At 42.3% G+C, this 17,216-nt stretch overlaps 1 protein-coding gene and 1 long non-coding RNA gene across 8 annotated transcripts; one reads left to right on the top strand and one right to left on the bottom strand.

Annotated features, from left to right (window-relative positions):
- Positions 1-589: 589 nt before the first annotated feature.
- cher (cheerio) lies at positions 590-17,182 on the top strand. Of its 7 annotated transcripts, none has more exons than XM_015977832.2 (24): positions 590-740; positions 2,170-2,595; positions 4,887-5,031; positions 5,079-5,208; positions 5,255-5,460; positions 5,537-5,551; positions 5,700-6,079; positions 6,130-7,282; positions 7,332-7,573; positions 7,628-7,678; positions 8,332-8,673; positions 8,723-8,895; positions 8,943-9,386; positions 9,435-9,602; positions 9,650-9,780; positions 9,828-9,963; positions 12,809-12,956; positions 13,430-14,415; positions 14,469-14,577; positions 14,645-14,809; positions 14,859-15,098; positions 15,776-15,969; positions 16,022-16,679; positions 16,731-17,182. In XM_015977832.2, exons 2-24 carry the CDS (start codon positions 2,196-2,198, stop codon positions 16,913-16,915), a joined length of 6,801 nt encoding a protein of 2,266 aa, XP_015833318.1. In that variant the 5' UTR covers positions 590-740; positions 2,170-2,195; the 3' UTR covers positions 16,916-17,182. The 7 variants fall into 7 exon arrangements, with proteins under 7 accessions (XP_015833318.1, XP_015833310.1, XP_008199787.1 ...); XM_015977824.2 differs by having other exon boundaries at positions 7,628-8,194; XM_008201565.3 differs by lacking the exon at positions 5,537-5,551 and having other exon boundaries at positions 7,628-8,194.
- LOC103314760 (uncharacterized) lies at positions 4,556-4,985 on the bottom strand. Its single transcript, XR_511744.3, has 2 exons — positions 4,847-4,985; positions 4,556-4,794 (listed from the first exon to the last, which is right to left on the bottom strand). It is a non-coding gene; the product is annotated as an uncharacterized LOC103314760 (long non-coding RNA).
- Positions 17,183-17,216: the final 34 nt, after the last annotated feature.

Genomic DNA, 17,216 nt, shown 5'->3' with positions numbered 1-17,216 from the left:
TGGTTTTACGGCGATAAGGGAAGCGAATAAAAATGTTTTTTATGGAAATGGGATAGTGCGCTAATTATCAATAAAACTTGATCCAATAATGGTGTGATAAAGTTGTTTGTGAAGACTTGGACAAGCGAAAAAAACAACATATGTTTGCTGTAATTGTGAGATTCAAGATAGAATGTAAATTCTCGCGTAATACTTCCATATAAGGCTCTGAAGCTTAGTTTTCAGGTCACATTACTCACAATTTAGTCAAATATAGTTTAATTGCATGCGTAACTGTTGATCTCGAAAATGAAAATGCGAGAAGGATTTGGGGGATAAAATTAAAGGCAGTAAAAAGACGGGGGCACAAAAAGAGCCAAAGATTCTTGTTGTTTTTATGGAGATATGTCTGAAGACAGTGAAGAATTTTAAGTGCGTTTATCGGCGCTCGAGCAATCGCGTGGGCCATTTGCGACTCCGGGGTTATTTTGATAGAATATCTAAGGTAAAAAAGGTCGGAGACTCGTATAAATTTAACAAAAATCGACATGTGACACAAAATATGGAGCTGAATACTGAAAAAAGTGGGGTTAAGTTTGAAGACAATCTATAAACAACCAAACTCATGGACGGAGTTCTATTCTTGGTTTCACACATATCTTTAGTTCGAGTCGTGTTCAGTCTTTCTACTACATCGAAAGTGTTATAAAAGTGCAATGATTTTACGGAGGATTCTCTAGATAATATCGTTAATAAATTAAGTGAGTACAATTAAATTCGCACCCCCTGGTGCATTTCAATTAATTGCGAGCACTTAATTGATCGTCTTTCATTCGCGCAAATCGCTTAATATAGACTACTCGGTACTCTCCAAAATTTTAACACCCAAAAACATTTTTCTAAAAAATCTATTTTCAAAGTTACGTATTTTGAAACTATTTATAATTCCCGAACGTTTACATGCAATATTAGCGTTACTTCATAATGCTTAAACATATTTATTTGTTCATTATTAACTGCAATAAACACCGCGAACATAAAATTATTTAACTGACGCGCTTTTTTATCGTAAAACCGTAAAAAAATCTGGCTTAATTAAAAAAAATTGGAAAGCAAGTAGAGTGTATTATAATTGAAATTTGTTGAGATTTAGTGCGACTACATTCTTAAGTCAGATAAAAAACCAAAAACACCGCAACCACATCCGTCAGAACGACTTCCAAAGAACAACTTCAAAATTTCGCTTTTTCAGTAATCTTGAAACGCAAAACTAGGCAACCAAATATACATATATTTTTTTAATTTAACTAAACCAATTAGATGTGAATTACTCGAGTCGCCCTTGATAATTTGTTTATTTATATATAAAGAAAAATAATTGGATGGCATTCAAATACAGGACAAGTTCGATATAAATAGACTAGAGATGTGTTTTCCTCATTAAATGAAATCTCTTTTAACATCGTAAAAGGGCAAAAGAGATTTTCGACTTTCCGCTTTTTTCTTTGATGGAATGTCACTGAGAAAGTTGGTATTTTTACCATTGCAGAGAATGACAAAACGTGATTCAAATATTCGAGAATGAGTGCGATTACTTACCTGCATCTGCCTACACATGGGTAAACCCAGTGGCGAATCTGGCTCATGATTTTTCCCCACAGAAAATCTCATCACAGTCGCCCTCTGATAATAAAAGGTTTTTGTTAATTTTCCCTATTGATCAGTTCTTTATTTTTTTGTCTAAGAACTGCAGCGGTCATTAGAAAATTTTTCTAAAGTTTGAACGACTTTTTTTAACTATTTTAGTAGCATCGTATCCAATGGGTCTAAAAAACTTATTTGAAATGTTTTTGTGACATAAAGTTAATCGAAAGTTTGTACAGAAATTTTTGCCATTGGTAAAAATTTGTCCCTAGTTAAATTTGGCCGAATTGTACTAATTATTGTCCAGTTAAGTATTTTTTTTAGTATAAGTTTCGTTTAGTTTGATTTATTTTTAAAAGCTGGGGTGTTTGAGGATATTTTTATTTAATATAGACTAAAAGATTAAATAACTTATAAGTATAGGTAGTTTTTTTTGTTTATTTTCCGTTTGATAAAGGTTTTATCATTTTATTAAAAAAAAAGAAAGTGAAAAGGGCCGTGGATGCGAAGAGTCGGTAGTATTGCTTGTTGTATATGGTGTTACAGAGGGGTCATAGGTGAATTTGATCAGCATGGCTCAACAACAGTGTCCCTACCAAAGCAACTTCCAGCAGCAGCAACCGGTCGAGGCTTGTATGCAGCGCGATGTGGACTATTGTGAGTTTAATGACGAGGACGAAATGGTGACGACCGAGCGCGAGTTGGCGGAAGACGCACAGTGGAAAAAAATCCAACAAAACACCTTCACGAGATGGGCCAACGAGCACCTGAAGACCGTGCAAAAGCACATCGGAAACCTGGAGACTGACCTCAGTGACGGATTAAGACTCATCACCCTAATCGAAGTCCTCGCAGGAAAACGTCTCCCTAAGCACAACAAGAAGCCCTCGTTCCGGTCCCAGAAACTAGAAAACGTCTCGGTGGCCCTCAAGTTCCTCCAAGACGACGAGGGAATTAGAATTGTTAATATCGGTGAGTGGACACCGGCCCTGCTCTACTCTCTGCTTCTTTCTCGAATTCCTGCGACCCTCCGGCAGCAGACCACATACCATGCTTCTTGTTGCTTTTTTCCGGCACGAACGCTGAAAAACCTAAAAACGCAGCCGGAACCGACAAAACACGCAAATTCCCTACGCGCCAAAACAATTTTTTCTGTTTATTCTTATTATTTGCTCAAAGTTTCCTTTTATCGCGTATTTACAGTGTGATGTGCTAAAAATAAAGTTTAACATCATTCCCACCAAATCCCGCGAAAAATATTCTCAAACGTGGAAATATGGTAATTGATTATTCATTTTCACTGTGTTTGTGCTGACCCGATCAAATGCATTCGTGTCATTATTATTGCTTTTGCTATCATATTTATAAATAAACGGATCGGTTATTGTAGTCTCCAAACATTTTTCTAGCATTCTAAATAATAACGGACGTTCAAGGCTAAAAAGCCGACAATTTCTAAACCCGTTTTCGACCACTAATCCTATCAGGCCTTTCTTTTCTCTTTTTTAACAATATATCATACTGTTCATCCAGTCGGCTTGATCTGTAATAACATGAGAAATAAAATTAAATTGGAGATCAGGAGGTCAAACGCAGTCATTTTCAAATGCCTTTAGAAAAATACACAGATAGAGTAATGATAATTGTCATTATGATACGATGTTTTCAATTACTTGAGGTCGCGTTCTCGATTCTTCTCAAATTACTTAAGTCCGATGCATACCAAGCATCATATTTTCCGTCTAGACTGTTATTTGCTTCAAATCGACCGTATTTCTTGCATTTTTACGCGTTTTGAAACCGCAGTTCTTGAACGCTACCATTCTGCGAGAATACAGGTGCCCCCTATTATGTAATGTAAAAAATCTTTCAGTGACGTCATTTTTAATTACACTTGTTGAAAAATGCAGTCATTTCGATCAGCTTTTCGTCCACAGCCTTGAATATTTTTATTGCCAAAGTAATTTGTTGCATCCTACTACCAATCGCAACCAATCACTGATAAGTGATTCCAATACTATTTGTCCGGCAAACAAACTCTAGATATCTTCAAAAGTCAATAACCACGAGTTTGGAATTTGGAAGATTATCAATTTTCAAAATTTGCATGATGACGTCATGCCGTTACATCATCAATTTATTCGAGAAATTCACTTAGGGGGCCAAAAGTCGGACTCCAGTTGGCCCTGACAAAATTCACTCTGATTGATTGTAAATTAAAAATAAATTACACTTGTCATTTACGTTTGCGACATGCTAATCAAAATTAGCCAAAAGTGTGTGTTGCGAGTAATCAGCAAGTGGCATTTTGCTTACAACAGCACGGATTAATCAAACTGTGTTTGTGTTTTGTAATCGACCATTGAACACGATATTTTTCAAAAAGTGCTAGAAAGCCTTATCTAAAATGCGACCTCTTGAAGTTTTTTGAAATATATTTTGATAAGAATTTTTGGTGTTTCCTGAAAATACCTAAACAGCGCAGCCTTTTTCATGCCCGCCGAAAACCGAACCGTTTTTATCAAACCGGCGATCAGCGGCGCTTCCTAAGCGAATTTCCTGTTAATTGTTAAATATAGCCTACTTTTAATTGAATCTTCGGTTTTAAAAGAGTCAGAGGAAGTCGTAATTGGAGCTGTTATCATTTTCCTTTTTCGATAAAATATAAACACCTTTGAAGGCCTATGTACTGACTGGAATTAATGACTGTGGTGTCCACTTCTGGGAAAAATTTATAACGGTGACATCACGCTGTGTTTAAACCGTATTAGTAATAGAATAAGTTAATTTTGAAAATGCATAAACATTCATGGAATATCCTACATAACACCTTATATTACATATTTTTATTTGGAGGCTGACGCCATCGACCTTGTAATACTTTATTCATCTCGTTTAGTTGTCCATCGGGAATGAAAAATAAAAGGAGAAATGCGAAAGAAAAGTTTATTGCGTGAATTTTGCTACAAATTTCGATAGGTAAAAATGACATTGAAATTGTTACGTAAGAATTCTTCGAATCCGAGTCGAATCTGGTCGGTCGTCTGCTATGTTAACGCTGTTTCATAAATGGAAATGATTGCGATCTCTCTTCTACACAATTGTTATCCTTGGCCGTCTAGGTAGACCCAGTTCCATCGTTCTACATTTCTCTCTATACCTTAAATAGGCCTAAAATCCCAGAATTAACACACCTAGCATTTTTTGCGTCCACAGATGCTACTCTTTTCCTCGACTTTCTACAACCGACGAAATTGTTTCAGATTCGAGTCACATAGTCGATTGTAAATTAAAATTAATATTAGGTTTGATATGGACGTTAATTTTGCATTACTCCATATCCTTGCCCATGTGGGAGGGCGAAGACGATATGAACAACGGCGGCACCGAACCCACACCCAAACAAAGGTACTTAACAAACCCATTTTGACGAATAAATAACGCTCCAAATTTAGGCTAATGAACTGGATCCAGACTAAACTGCCAGACTTGCCCATACATAATTTCACAACAGACTGGAATGACGGAAAAGCTGTCGGGGCTTTGGTCGACGCCGTCGCACCCGGTCTTTGCCCCGATTGGCCGGTATGTAAAAACCGCATTTTTGGAGCGCAATAACACGATTTATTAGGACTGGAATCCCAAAGATTCGGTCGAAAACGCGTCGGAAGCCATGGGGCTGGCCGACGACTGGCTGGGAATCCCCCAGTTGATCAAACCGGAAGAAATCGTCAACCCCAACGTCGACGAACAATCGATGATGACTTACTTGTCGCAATTCCCGAACGCCAAACTCAAAACTGGGGCCCCTCTGCGGCCTAGAACTAGTCCCAATAAGTAAGTACGACGACGATTCTCGTGGAGCAACCAATTTTCACACCGATATTAATTCATTTCTCTGTTTCGTATTTAGACTCCCTCCTCCTCGGTAAGTTTAGATCGAGACAATTAACGCATTAATCGGTTTTCCTCAGAATAGAAAGGACTAATAATTAATAAGTGTGATCGCTGTGACGCTGTTTTTTCCAGATGTGTCAATTTTTGGGGAATCGTCATTGACTTTGTTCTTTTTACAGGGTAAGGGTTTATGGTCCTGGAATTGAACCGACGGGGCCTGTGGTCGGGGCTCCTGCTAATTTCACTGTTGAGACATTCTCGGCCGGTAAAGGTCAAGTCGATGTTGTTGTTGAAAATCCAAAGGGACAGAAAGAACCAGTCGAAGTACGTTTCAATAACGACAGAAACTTAACTTATTCAGTTGCATATACGCCGAAAATCGAGGGCAATCACAAGATTTCGGTTAAATTTGCCGGACGCGAAGTCCCCAAAAGTCCCTATACTGTCAAAGTCGAGGGACATGCGGGAGATCCCACGAAAGTTACAGCGTCAGGTCCGGGCCTACAACCAGACGGCGTTTGCATCAACCGGCCCACTTATTTCGACATTTCGACCAAAAGTCTGTCTCAGTTTTAACCAAAGTTGGGTTTTACTAATAATTTTTTATAGATGCTGGTAAAGGTGTCCCGGAAGTGATAATTCTAGACCCGTCAGGTAACAAAAACTCGATCCCTGTGACAGTGCGCCAAACTAATCAAGATCTGTGGCGTTGCGAATACATCTCTCCTACTGTTGGTTTACATTCCGTTAACATTTTCTTCGCCGGCCAACCCATTCCAAAAAGTCCCTACGGCGTCAGGGTTTCCCCCGTTTCCGACGCCCGGAAAGTGCGTGCGAGCGGGCGCGGCCTCCAACCTGCCGGCGTCCGAGTGAAAGATGATGCCGATTTCCGAATATACACAGAAGGGGCGGGTGAGGGGGTCCCCGATGTCCAGATAATCGGACCGGGAGGGGTCAAAGAATCCTGCAAAATCACCAAAATCGACGGCACCACCTATTATGCCGTTTATCACCCCATGAAAGAAGGGCGATATATCGTAATGATCACTTTCGCCGGACAGGAAATTTACAAATCGCCGTTTGAGGTCAACGTAGGCCCGTACAAAGAGACCTTGATTCGGGCTTACGGCCCGGGTTTGGCGGGCGGAGTCGTCGGGTATCCAGCTCTGTTCACAGTGGAGACCAATGGGGAGACTGGAGCTTTGGGATTTAGCATCCAGGGGCCCTCCCAGGCCAGGATCGACTGTCAGGACAACGGCGATGGCTCCGCCGACGTCCGCTACTACCCGACAGCCCCCGGGGAATACGCCGTTCACATTCTGTGTGACAGCGAAGACATTCCGAAAAGCCCCCACATTGCTCAAATTCTGCCAAACACTGACTACCACCCCGAAAAAGTCGAGGTTTACGGGCCCGGGATCGAGCCCTCGGGGGTCCAGAAGGACGTTCCTGCGAAATTTACGATAGACGCACGCAAAGCAGGCTCGGCACCGCTTGATGTCAGAGTGGCCGACGCTAACTGCAAACCCGTCGAAGTCAAGCTGACTGAAAAACCTGACGGGACGGTGGACGCTGTTTACGTCCCGCATGCCGGCAATAGACACACAGTGCAAGTGAACTATGGCGGCGTTGCGACGAAGAATTCGCCGTTCAGGGTTTATGTAGGCGAACCTGTTGACGCGTCCAAGGTTCATTGTTTCGGGCCGGGGGTTGAAGACGGCGTCAAGGCGAACACTCCGACTCACTTCAATATTGATGCAAGGTACGGCGGTTTCGCGATTTTTACAGTTTTGGGTGATTAAAAACCGTAGAGACGCCGGGGATGGCGACTTGGACGTCCATCTGGTCAATGAGGAGACCCGGCAGGAGATTCCGGTCAAGTTGACCGATAACGGCGATCGGACGTACACCGTTGACTATGAGACTCCTCAGTCGGGGATGCACACGGTGACCCTCCACTATGGCGGTTTGCGCGTGCCCACCACTCCGATCAAGTTCAAAGTGCATCCAAATGTGGACGTTTCGAAGATACGAGTTGACGGATTGGAACCAAGTAAGTCGGAATTCTCTATTTCGTCTCTTCTCCTATAACGGTTTACTGGTATAGCGGCTCCTGTGAATAGTTTGCAACAGTTCCGTGTAATCACCCAAGATGCAGGTAAAGCAGAGTTCGCTATTTCCATTACTAGTCCTTCCGGAAGTAAAGTCAAAGCTCACGTGATTCCGACTCACGAGGGTTACTTAGTAAACTTCACTCCGACTCAGTTGGGGGAGTACCTATTAGGGATCTCCTTCGGTGGCGAACCGATCTCGCACAGACCATTCAGACTGACTTGTCTGACTGGCAGTGACCCTCTGAAAGTCAAAGCCTCGGGACCAGGCTTGCACAGAGGGATTGTGAACCGGCCTGCCGAATTCATGATAGATACTAGAGGCGCCGGTCAAGGTGGTTTAGGGGTGACAGTTGAAGGACCTTGCGAAGCCGCTATCAACTGTCGAGATAATGGTGATGGGACCTGTTCCGTTGCATACTTACCCACCGAAATCGGCGATTATGGGATTAATATCACTTTTAACGACCAGCATATTCCGGGTAGCCCGTTTCAAGCGATTATTGTACCCGAAGTCGATATGAACAAAATTAAAGTTTCTGGAAGCGGGATTCAGTTACACGGTAAAATGGTGTGCGTTGCCGTTTGCCAATCCACCTAATCGCTCACACCTTGTTTTCTTGATTAACTTGTTGTTGTAATTTTTGCATGCACCCCAAAATGTTGCCTACGAAAGCCTGATGGTAGTTTTCCGTTTCAGGTGTTTTCGTTGACTCTCCTACTGATTTCCTTGTTGATACAAGGGGTATACCAAAAACAGCCGATGACGGCATAGTCACGTGCACTATCACGAACCCCTCCGGGGCCCAGACTGAGAATTTAGTCACCCCTTTGCTGGACGGCACTTACAAAGTTAGTTACACGCCGTTTGAGGAAGGTAGACATACTATAGACATTTTTTACGATAATGTGCCAGTCCCTGGATCACCTTTCATTGTCAATGTGAGGCGAGGTTGTGATGCCAAAAAATGCATAGCTTACGGGCCTGGCCTAGAGCAAGGCTTTTTGAACAAATCGAATGTCTTCACTGTTGAAACCAAAGGTACGTATTCAAGTCGACAAGTCGAAGGAAACTCTACGGTAAATTGAAGGTGCGGGAACTGGTGGCCTTTCTCTTGCCATCGAGGGCCCGTCGGAGGCCAAAATGACGTGCAAAGACAACAGAGACGGTTCTTGCTCCGTGGAGTACATCCCCACTGAGCCAGGCGAGTACGACGTTGCAATCAAATTCGCCGACCAACACATTTCAGGATCCCCATTCAAAGTAATTCGTAGTTTCGTAACCCCAACCCTCTAAACCCTCCTTTGAAGGTCCAAGTGGTCCCAGACGTTGATGAAAAACTGGTGCGTGCCTACGGCCCGGGTCTGGAACCTTCGAACTGCCGTTCAGGCGTCCCAACTAAATTCACAATAGACGCGTCAAAAGTGGGTCCAGCCCCGGTCGCTGTCAACATAACTTCCGACCAAAAACCCCTTCCACGACGACCAGAAGTGAAAAACAACGATGATGGCACTTTTGAAGTGTCCTACATCCCGCCGAACGAAGGCGCGAACCTTAAGGCCCAAATTACATACAATGGAAAGGACATCCCGAACAGTCCTTTCCCGGTTAAGGTTCGACCCACTGTAGAACCCGAAAGGGTGAAATTGAGTGGGCCAAGCATTGACGAAAATCGGGTGCCGGCCTCGATACCTACTACGATTAAAATTGATACTAAGGAAGCCGGATATGGGGATTTGGATGTGCAAGTGTTGGTAAGTAGCCCATTTTTGGCAGTGTTGGGGGTTTTAAGGCGAGTTTAGGGCCCTGACGGTTATCCACGGAAAGTTAAAATTACCGATAATGGGGACGGGACGTATGGGGCTACTTTCGTGCCGGATGACTGCGGCAGGTACAAAATTGATGTCAAATACGGAGGGAAAGAAGTAACGAAGGCCCCAATTTCGACGCAAGCTTACGCGATTGGAAATGTAAGTGTTCGTGTAACCGGGATTTGGTTATAACCTTGTTGGTTTAGGCTGAGAAATGCAAAATAACCGAAGGGGTAGAAAAGACAATTTGTAGTGGGGAGTCTTATTGTATTACGGTTAATACGGAAAATGCCGGTCGGGGGGCTGTAACTTGTAGGATTAGGTCGACTAGTGGCAGGTAAATAGTGGTTTGGACAACATAGAGTGTCTCTAAGAAATTTGTAGTGATTTAGATATTAATATTGTGGATAATGGAGATGGCACGTTCAATATTTATTACACTGTTAACGACGCTGATGATTATACAATTAATATTAAGTTTGGTGGGCAACCAATTCCAGGTGGTTTTTATACATTTACGGTGAGTATTTGTAATATTTATCGGAATGTCAGTGTGCCTTGTTTCGGGAAGTTGTTTAAAATTTCGTATTAATAGAATGTTTTTCAAGCGTTTAAGCACGCCGCTAATCGTAACCGTTTGACACTTTTAAAAACGTTCTATTTTTAACCGAAAGTCAAGTATCAAAAAGTCTTGACTTTTTGCAGACAATGTCTTTCATTAACTTTTATTACAAACAAGCGCCAGTATTTATAAAAATAAGCAGCTGCAACGCGCCATTTATCTTTTTATAGCTTCGATTTTCCCAAAAGATGTAAATAAACAAGTTTGACAAAATATTTTTGGAAAGGAAGCAATTATAGTCACAATTTTGTTTCGCAACTTTTACTACGTGACCTTATTAATGTATCCGAATAAAAAATAAAAAATTGGATTTAGAAATATTCATATTTTGGTGAAACACCATGTAACCGATCCGTTTTGCTCTGCTGCCAATTTTTTCGGTTATTATCGAATCGCGAGATTGTGTTCTGTGAACTTTTATTATAGCTTATCATCTGAAATATCTCGAATTTTTGGCTGGTGGCATATCTTGAGTAGACAATTTTGTCGTCATAAGCCCCCACCAGGAGCCAGCGTCGCTCCACCCCCTTCTTTATTCCCAGGAATTAGGCTGATTTTGTATTGTATCAAATGGGCCCGAATTTGTAAATAATTAGACGATTGGCCTTAATTAAGTCACACTTTGGTCACTTGGGGGCTTCGCCACGTTAGGGTGGAAGAGTACCGGAAAAAGTGGTCGTCCATTGTCTCAAATTACCAATTTTTGATTAAATTTATATTGGCGGAAACAATCGGAAATAGCCGAAGTCTTAGAGAGCACCCACCAGATTTAAAATTTCTATATGCATGTAATTTAATTGTCTTCAGTCTTGTGAGCGCATTTGTACCGTGGTTGGGCTCAAGGTACGTCTGAATTCGAATTTTGAAACTCTTGCTTGTGCTTTTTTGCTTTTTTGAGTGAATGAAACTCATTCAAAATTTTGAAAATTTTTCGCCAATGACTCGCATTGGGTTTTATTGCAGTTGTAGTAGACGGTCTGGTGCAATTACATCGTAATTGCAAACAGACTGCTACGATTTATTTATAATTTGTATTTCCCGGAGGGACGAATGATTTATTTTCCCACATATTATTCTAAAGTAACGTTTCTTTGAAATTATTTATAAATAGTTGACACTCCAGGCCTTCCAGCGGGTGCCGTTTTCTTGGTTGTTAATGGCTCGATTTAAATATAGATTCTAATTAGGGAAAGCGCCTCAAATAATAATCGGAAATACTTAGTCATTTTTTCATGTAGTGATTTGTCTGGGTGTCAGCGACGGTTAATAAATGATTTGGTATTTTTTCACACACTTGCCAACTAAAGCCTCATTTCATTGACCTGTGGAAATTCATCAAAATCTTTTATTTTTCCCCGCTTGAGTTGTGGATTTTTGTTGGCAAAATTATAATAGTCGCATTGTTTGCGACAACAAAACAAAATTATTCGGTGTTTACTCCGTTGAAATTAATTTGGGCTAAAATGCCAACTATTATATCTCGTTTTTTTTTCATTGCGACAGTGTTTATACAATAATAGCAATAAAATAGATCTGTTAATATTTTAGTAAATTCGAATAAAGATTATTTTTAGATTATAATCCTAAATCTAATTTTATGTTTCTTTGGGTATTTGACTACAACCCGAGTTCCTGTTCTTAAAATAACCCGAAAGATGGTTAAAAAGACATTGATGAATCGACCGAATAAGTGATTTTTATAAATAATTTAATTAGTTCAAGCTAATTAAATTACATGCGGAGCCAACCGAACAAAAATTTCTACAGTGCCGCTAAAATTGTATTTCGACGACAATCTTATTGAGAAATCGCGGACAGGTGGATCTAATAAATAGCACCCAACTATTCTTCTAATCTAAACGCACCTACATACAATAACACTAAGTTGTTTCGTTTAGAAACCCAAAATCCAAAACTACACGTGCCGAATTAATTCAGCGTTATTGACAGGAGCAACGGTCGCATTCATCGTCTTTAATTATATTTTTTGATTTATTCAAAGAGAGCAAGATTCATTCAAAGAAACAAATGTCGCGAAACCCGAAATACGCGCTTCTATTTTCAAATTAATGGCTTCTGAAATCTGCGTTTAATTACGTCTCGTGTTTGTGTTCGGACATTAGTAATAACACCAATCTATCTATTGCACAAACGACACAGTTACCAAACGCGAGTTTAGATAAATTTTGTTCAAAAAATTCCCTTTTCCCTCAGAAAAAAATTGTAACTCATCCAGCACAAACAGGTAGCCGCCGGTTACGAAACAATTTATAGCACATTATTTTTTATAGTTACTTAGGTATTCTATCTGATATAAAAAACTAAATTTTATGCGAAAAAAAGCCAAGCTCGATTCATCTTGCTTTCACAGAAGAAACAAATTTTATCCTACATTCTATTTTTTTGTCACAATTGGAAAATACAGAGAAGCTGTATTTGTTTTAAGACTGAATGAGTGGCGTTTGTGGAATTCTTATCTTATTTTTGATTTAGAGTGATGCAAATGCAAACGCATCGTGAGTCATTTGCCGATGTGGCTATTAAAATGATCGTCTCTCGATAAGTTGATGCAAAAACATTGAAAGCATTTGTCGACAGATAGGTTTTGGCACAGAGAACTTGTAGGAATCGCGCAAAAATGTAATTACTTGACTTTATGTGAAAGAAAGAATCACATGATGTGGTCCAAAATATCGGCAGATTTACGTCAGACCAAATTGAGTCTTCATTTTCCGTTTTGTAGGCCGAGGAAGTTAGTAAATCCGAGAAAACCAGTGTTAGTCACTCACAAACCGAATCTGTGAAGAAAACATCCACCAGATCGAAACAAACTTTCCGACCTCTCAATTTCGACAATATCCCATTGCCGAGCACCGGAGGACACGTCACAGGTAATTATCGATTCGAATTTGTTTCAATTAGCGGTCTATTTTCGTCAAACTTGGATATTTGAAATTTTTCTTCGGCGCAACCTAATTTTTCCACCGGAACAGATTTCGGTATTTTTAGATGGGGCGATTTTAATACTTTATTTATTTCTTGCACTCAATAAATCACTTGCAGTCGAATTTTAACGCGTTTAAATCAATGTTCGAAAATGTTCGCGTGGTTGAATAACGCCAAAGTGCCAGAGGAAACGGAGTTTTCGCAAATTTACCTCGAATTTTTCAAAACTGTTACTTATTCCGAGACCGATCACGCGGAACATCCGGTGGTTTACCGGAACGTGCCTTCAGTGCCCATCGGTGGCAAAGGCTTCGGCGTTGAGTTTAGCCCCCTCACGTTTTTATCCCCCTTCTCAATTTACTCCCGTCTCGGTAAATAAAACTGCGTGAAATTATTAGAATTTTTCGCTTGTTTTCAGCCGAAATCAAAATGCCAAGCGGAACGACTGACAAGCCCGTGATTGAAGACAACCATGATGGTACTGTTTCAATCCGTTACGACCCCCGCGAGGAAGGGCTTCACGAGCTCGCCGTGAAATTCAACGGAGAGCACGTCCAAGGCTCCCCTTACAAAATCCACGTCGATTCAATCAGCTCCGGTTACGTAACGGCCTACGGCCCCGGCCTCACCCATGGGGTTTCGGGCGAGCCCAGCAATTTCACCATTTCGACCAAAGGGGCGGGCGCCGGGGGCCTCTCCTTGGCCGTGGAAGGGCCCAGCAAGGCCGAAATCAGCTGCCACGACAACAAAGACGGTACCGTTTCCGTCTCCTACCTACCGACTGCGCCAGGCGAGTACAAAATCTCCGTCCGGTTTGGCGACAAGCACATCAAGGGCTCGCCCTTCAACGCGAAAATCACCGGCGAGGGGCGCAAACGTAACCAGATTTCGGTCGGCTCCTGCAGTGAGGTGTCTCTCCCCGGGAAGATTTCCGACGCGGACATCCGGTCCTTGAACGCGTCGATCCAAGCCCCAAGTGGGTTGGAGGAACCGTGTTTCTTGAAGCGGCTCCCGACTGGGAACATTGGCATCTCGTTCACCCCCAGAGAAATCGGGGAACATGTCGTCTCGGTCAAAAAAATGGGCAATCACATCACCAACTCTCCCTTCAAAATCAATGTTTGCGAGAGGGAGGTTGGAGATGCCCGCAAGGTCCTAGTGTCCGGAAACGCCCTGAAGGAGGGCAAGACGCACGTCCAGAACACTTTTAACGTCGATACGAGGAACGCCGGGTTTGGCGGCCTCTCCTTGTCAATTGAAGGGCCCAGCAAGGCCGAGATCCAGTGCAATGACAACACTGACGGTACTCTTAATATTTCATACAAGCCCACCGAGCCTGGCTATTACATTGTCAATTTGAAATTTGCCGATCATCACGTTAACGGATCCCCCTTTACGGTCAAGGTACCACAAAGCCAAAAATTTTGACTTGATATATTTTTTGACTGTGGTTCTAGGTTACTGGTGAAGGTACCAACAGGCAACGAGAGAAAATCCAACGGCAGAGGGAAGCCGTCCCGATTACCGAAGTCGGAAGTCAGTGCAAACTCACATTCAAAATGCCCGGTAAGTCGAAATTTGCGTCAAAATCCAGAAATTGGTTTTTGGACTGGATTTGACGATAATTTTGCAGGAATTACGTCGTTCGACCTCAGCGCAACGGTCACATCTCCTGGCGGTGTAACCGAAGATGCGGTTATTAACGAGGTGCAGGATGGCCTCTATGCCGTCCACTTCGTGCCCAAAGAACTGGGCGTGCATACTGTTTCGGTGAGATACAAGGACATCCACATCCCTGGTAAGACTTTCGATTTTCGGGGTACAAAAATTACAATCGTTGAATGAAGGTTCTCCATTCCAATTCACCGTGGGGCCGTACCGCGACCACGGGGCCCATTTGGTGAAGGCCGGCGGCGCCGGTTTGGAGCGAGGCGAGCAAGGGGAGCTCAACGAGTTCAACGTCTGGACCAGAGAGGCCGGCAGTGGCCAGCTCGCCATTTCCGTAGAAGGCCCGAGTAAAGCTGAAATTAACTTTACCGATCGCAAAGACGGCTCTTGTGACGTGTCGTACCGCGTCTCTGAACCAGGCAAGTATGCTAAAAATTGGCATGGGGACCCCCGGATCGCGCGCATTGTTGGTTGCATACGCGCATGGGAAATTGGGTCGTGGTTTTTAAATGGGTTGCTTGTATTTTGGCAACGGGCACAAGAGCGGTGTATTTTTGGAGAGTGACAAACAATCATGTGAATGAGTTTGTGGGCACTTCCTATTTTGAAATATGTCCAGTTGAATTATTTAAGTCACTTGAGTAGTGGAGCGCTCGCGTTCGACGTGTCTGTGGGTAGGGGAATCCCGTGTGTGTTGTTTTGTTACCATTGCACCTTTTTGGGCCAAAATATTTGCATAAATATATTTACTTAAGTCTATTTTTACTTGGCATCGGTCCAAGTTGAAATTTTGTGGCATGTTTCAAAGTGTGTTATGCTGTGACAAAAAAATAACTTCAAGGTAGTTTTAAAAGTTAAATATAGAAGATTGAATCATATATTTAATAGTTAGTAAGATATTTTTCATATGACTAAAGTAGTCAGCCAATATATGTTTGTTCCCATCGACGAGTCAATGTTTCTTTTATTATTGTGACAAAACATGTACAAAGTGTGCCACGAGATTAATTTAGACCAACCATCACCTGTACAAAACGAAGGTTCTCGAAATTCAGTTGTTTGTTGGTGAATCCGTAACACTAGTTTTGTGTGGCAGGTGAATACCGTATTGGATTGAAATTCAACGACGAACATGTGCCCGACTCGCCCTTCAAGGTGTACATCTCACCAGCCGTTGGTGATGCCCACTTACTCGAAGTCGCGCAGTTCCCCGAGGGCTGCATCCAGGCCGACAAACCCTCGCAATTCATCGTACGCAGAAATGGGGCCAAGGGCAATCTAGACGCCAAAGTAATAATCAAAAATCAACAGGTGGTTACGAGAATCACGATTGTAATTTCAGATCATCGGCCCCTCGGGCCACGAGGACGATTGCTTCGTCCAAATCATCGACTTGGAGGAGTACTCCGTGCGTTTCATGCCTCGCGAGAACGGCATTCACAAAATCCACGCCAAATTCAACGGAGTGCACATCCCGGGATCCCCCTTCAGCGTCAAAGTCGGCAAAGACACGGCCGACCCCGCCGCCGTCCATGCCGCAGGGGCCGGCCTTACCGACGTCAAAACGGGAGTCAAAACTGACTTTATCATCGATACTGTGAACGCCGGAGCGGGCACTTTGGCTGTCAATATCGATGGTCCTAGCAAAGTTTCAATGGATTGTACTGAAGTCGAGGAAGGCTACAAAGTGCGATACACCCCGCTGGCCCCCGGAGATTACTACATCAGTATTAAATACAACAACAATCACATAGTGGGGTCTCCGTTTAAAGTCAATAGTAAAGGAGACGCGAAAGTTGCGGACATTGGCGGACAGGAATCGTCGTCGGTCGTCGTGGAGACAACAGCGAAGGTCGGCAAAGGGCTCAACGGCTCGAAAGGAGGACCGGTTCTGCCACACTTCAAGAGCAACGCCTCCAAAGTCACCTCGAAGGGACAAGGCTTGAAGAAGGCTTTCTTAGGGAAACAGAACCAGTTCACTGTCTCAGCGCAAGACGCTGGTAAGTTGATTTAACACTTCCAGGCACAGGACGCGATTCGGTGTGTTCCAGGTACCAATATTTTATTCGTCGGCGTTCATGGACCGAAAGGACCCTGTGAGGAAGTCTTCATCAAACACCAAGGCCGCAACCAGTACGCCGTCAGTTACGTGGTGCGAGAAAGAGGTGATTACATCGTTATCGTCAAGTGGGGTGATGACCATATTCCAGGGTCTCCATTTAAAGTGGAAGTTTAGATATTAAGTGATTTTATTTTATTTTTTCCATTACACGGTTTGGTGGAAAATTATCAGTTTTTTGTAAATATCTGACAATTTTCAAAACTCGTTTTCCACTAACTTTTCATGGTGCCTTATTATTTTAAGTTTCATATGATTTTTATCAGTTGTAGTAAGTTATTCTTAAAACATTTAATAGTAATTTTTCTTATATACATAATCGCTGGTATTTTCATTTTTTCCAGTAAATGTTATTTTACTACAATAAATTTATGCATAAAATGAGCCCAAGGTTTGCTTCCCCGACCCCCGAAATGAA

Source organism: Tribolium castaneum, chromosome 10 (genome assembly GCF_031307605.1).
Source record: "Tribolium castaneum strain GA2 chromosome 10, icTriCast1.1, whole genome shotgun sequence".
In the NCBI taxonomy this organism is placed as follows: Eukaryota; Metazoa; Arthropoda; class Insecta; order Coleoptera; family Tenebrionidae; genus Tribolium; species Tribolium castaneum.
Note: the sequence above shows the minus strand (reverse complement) of the source record. Positions and strands in the feature narration are given on the sequence as shown.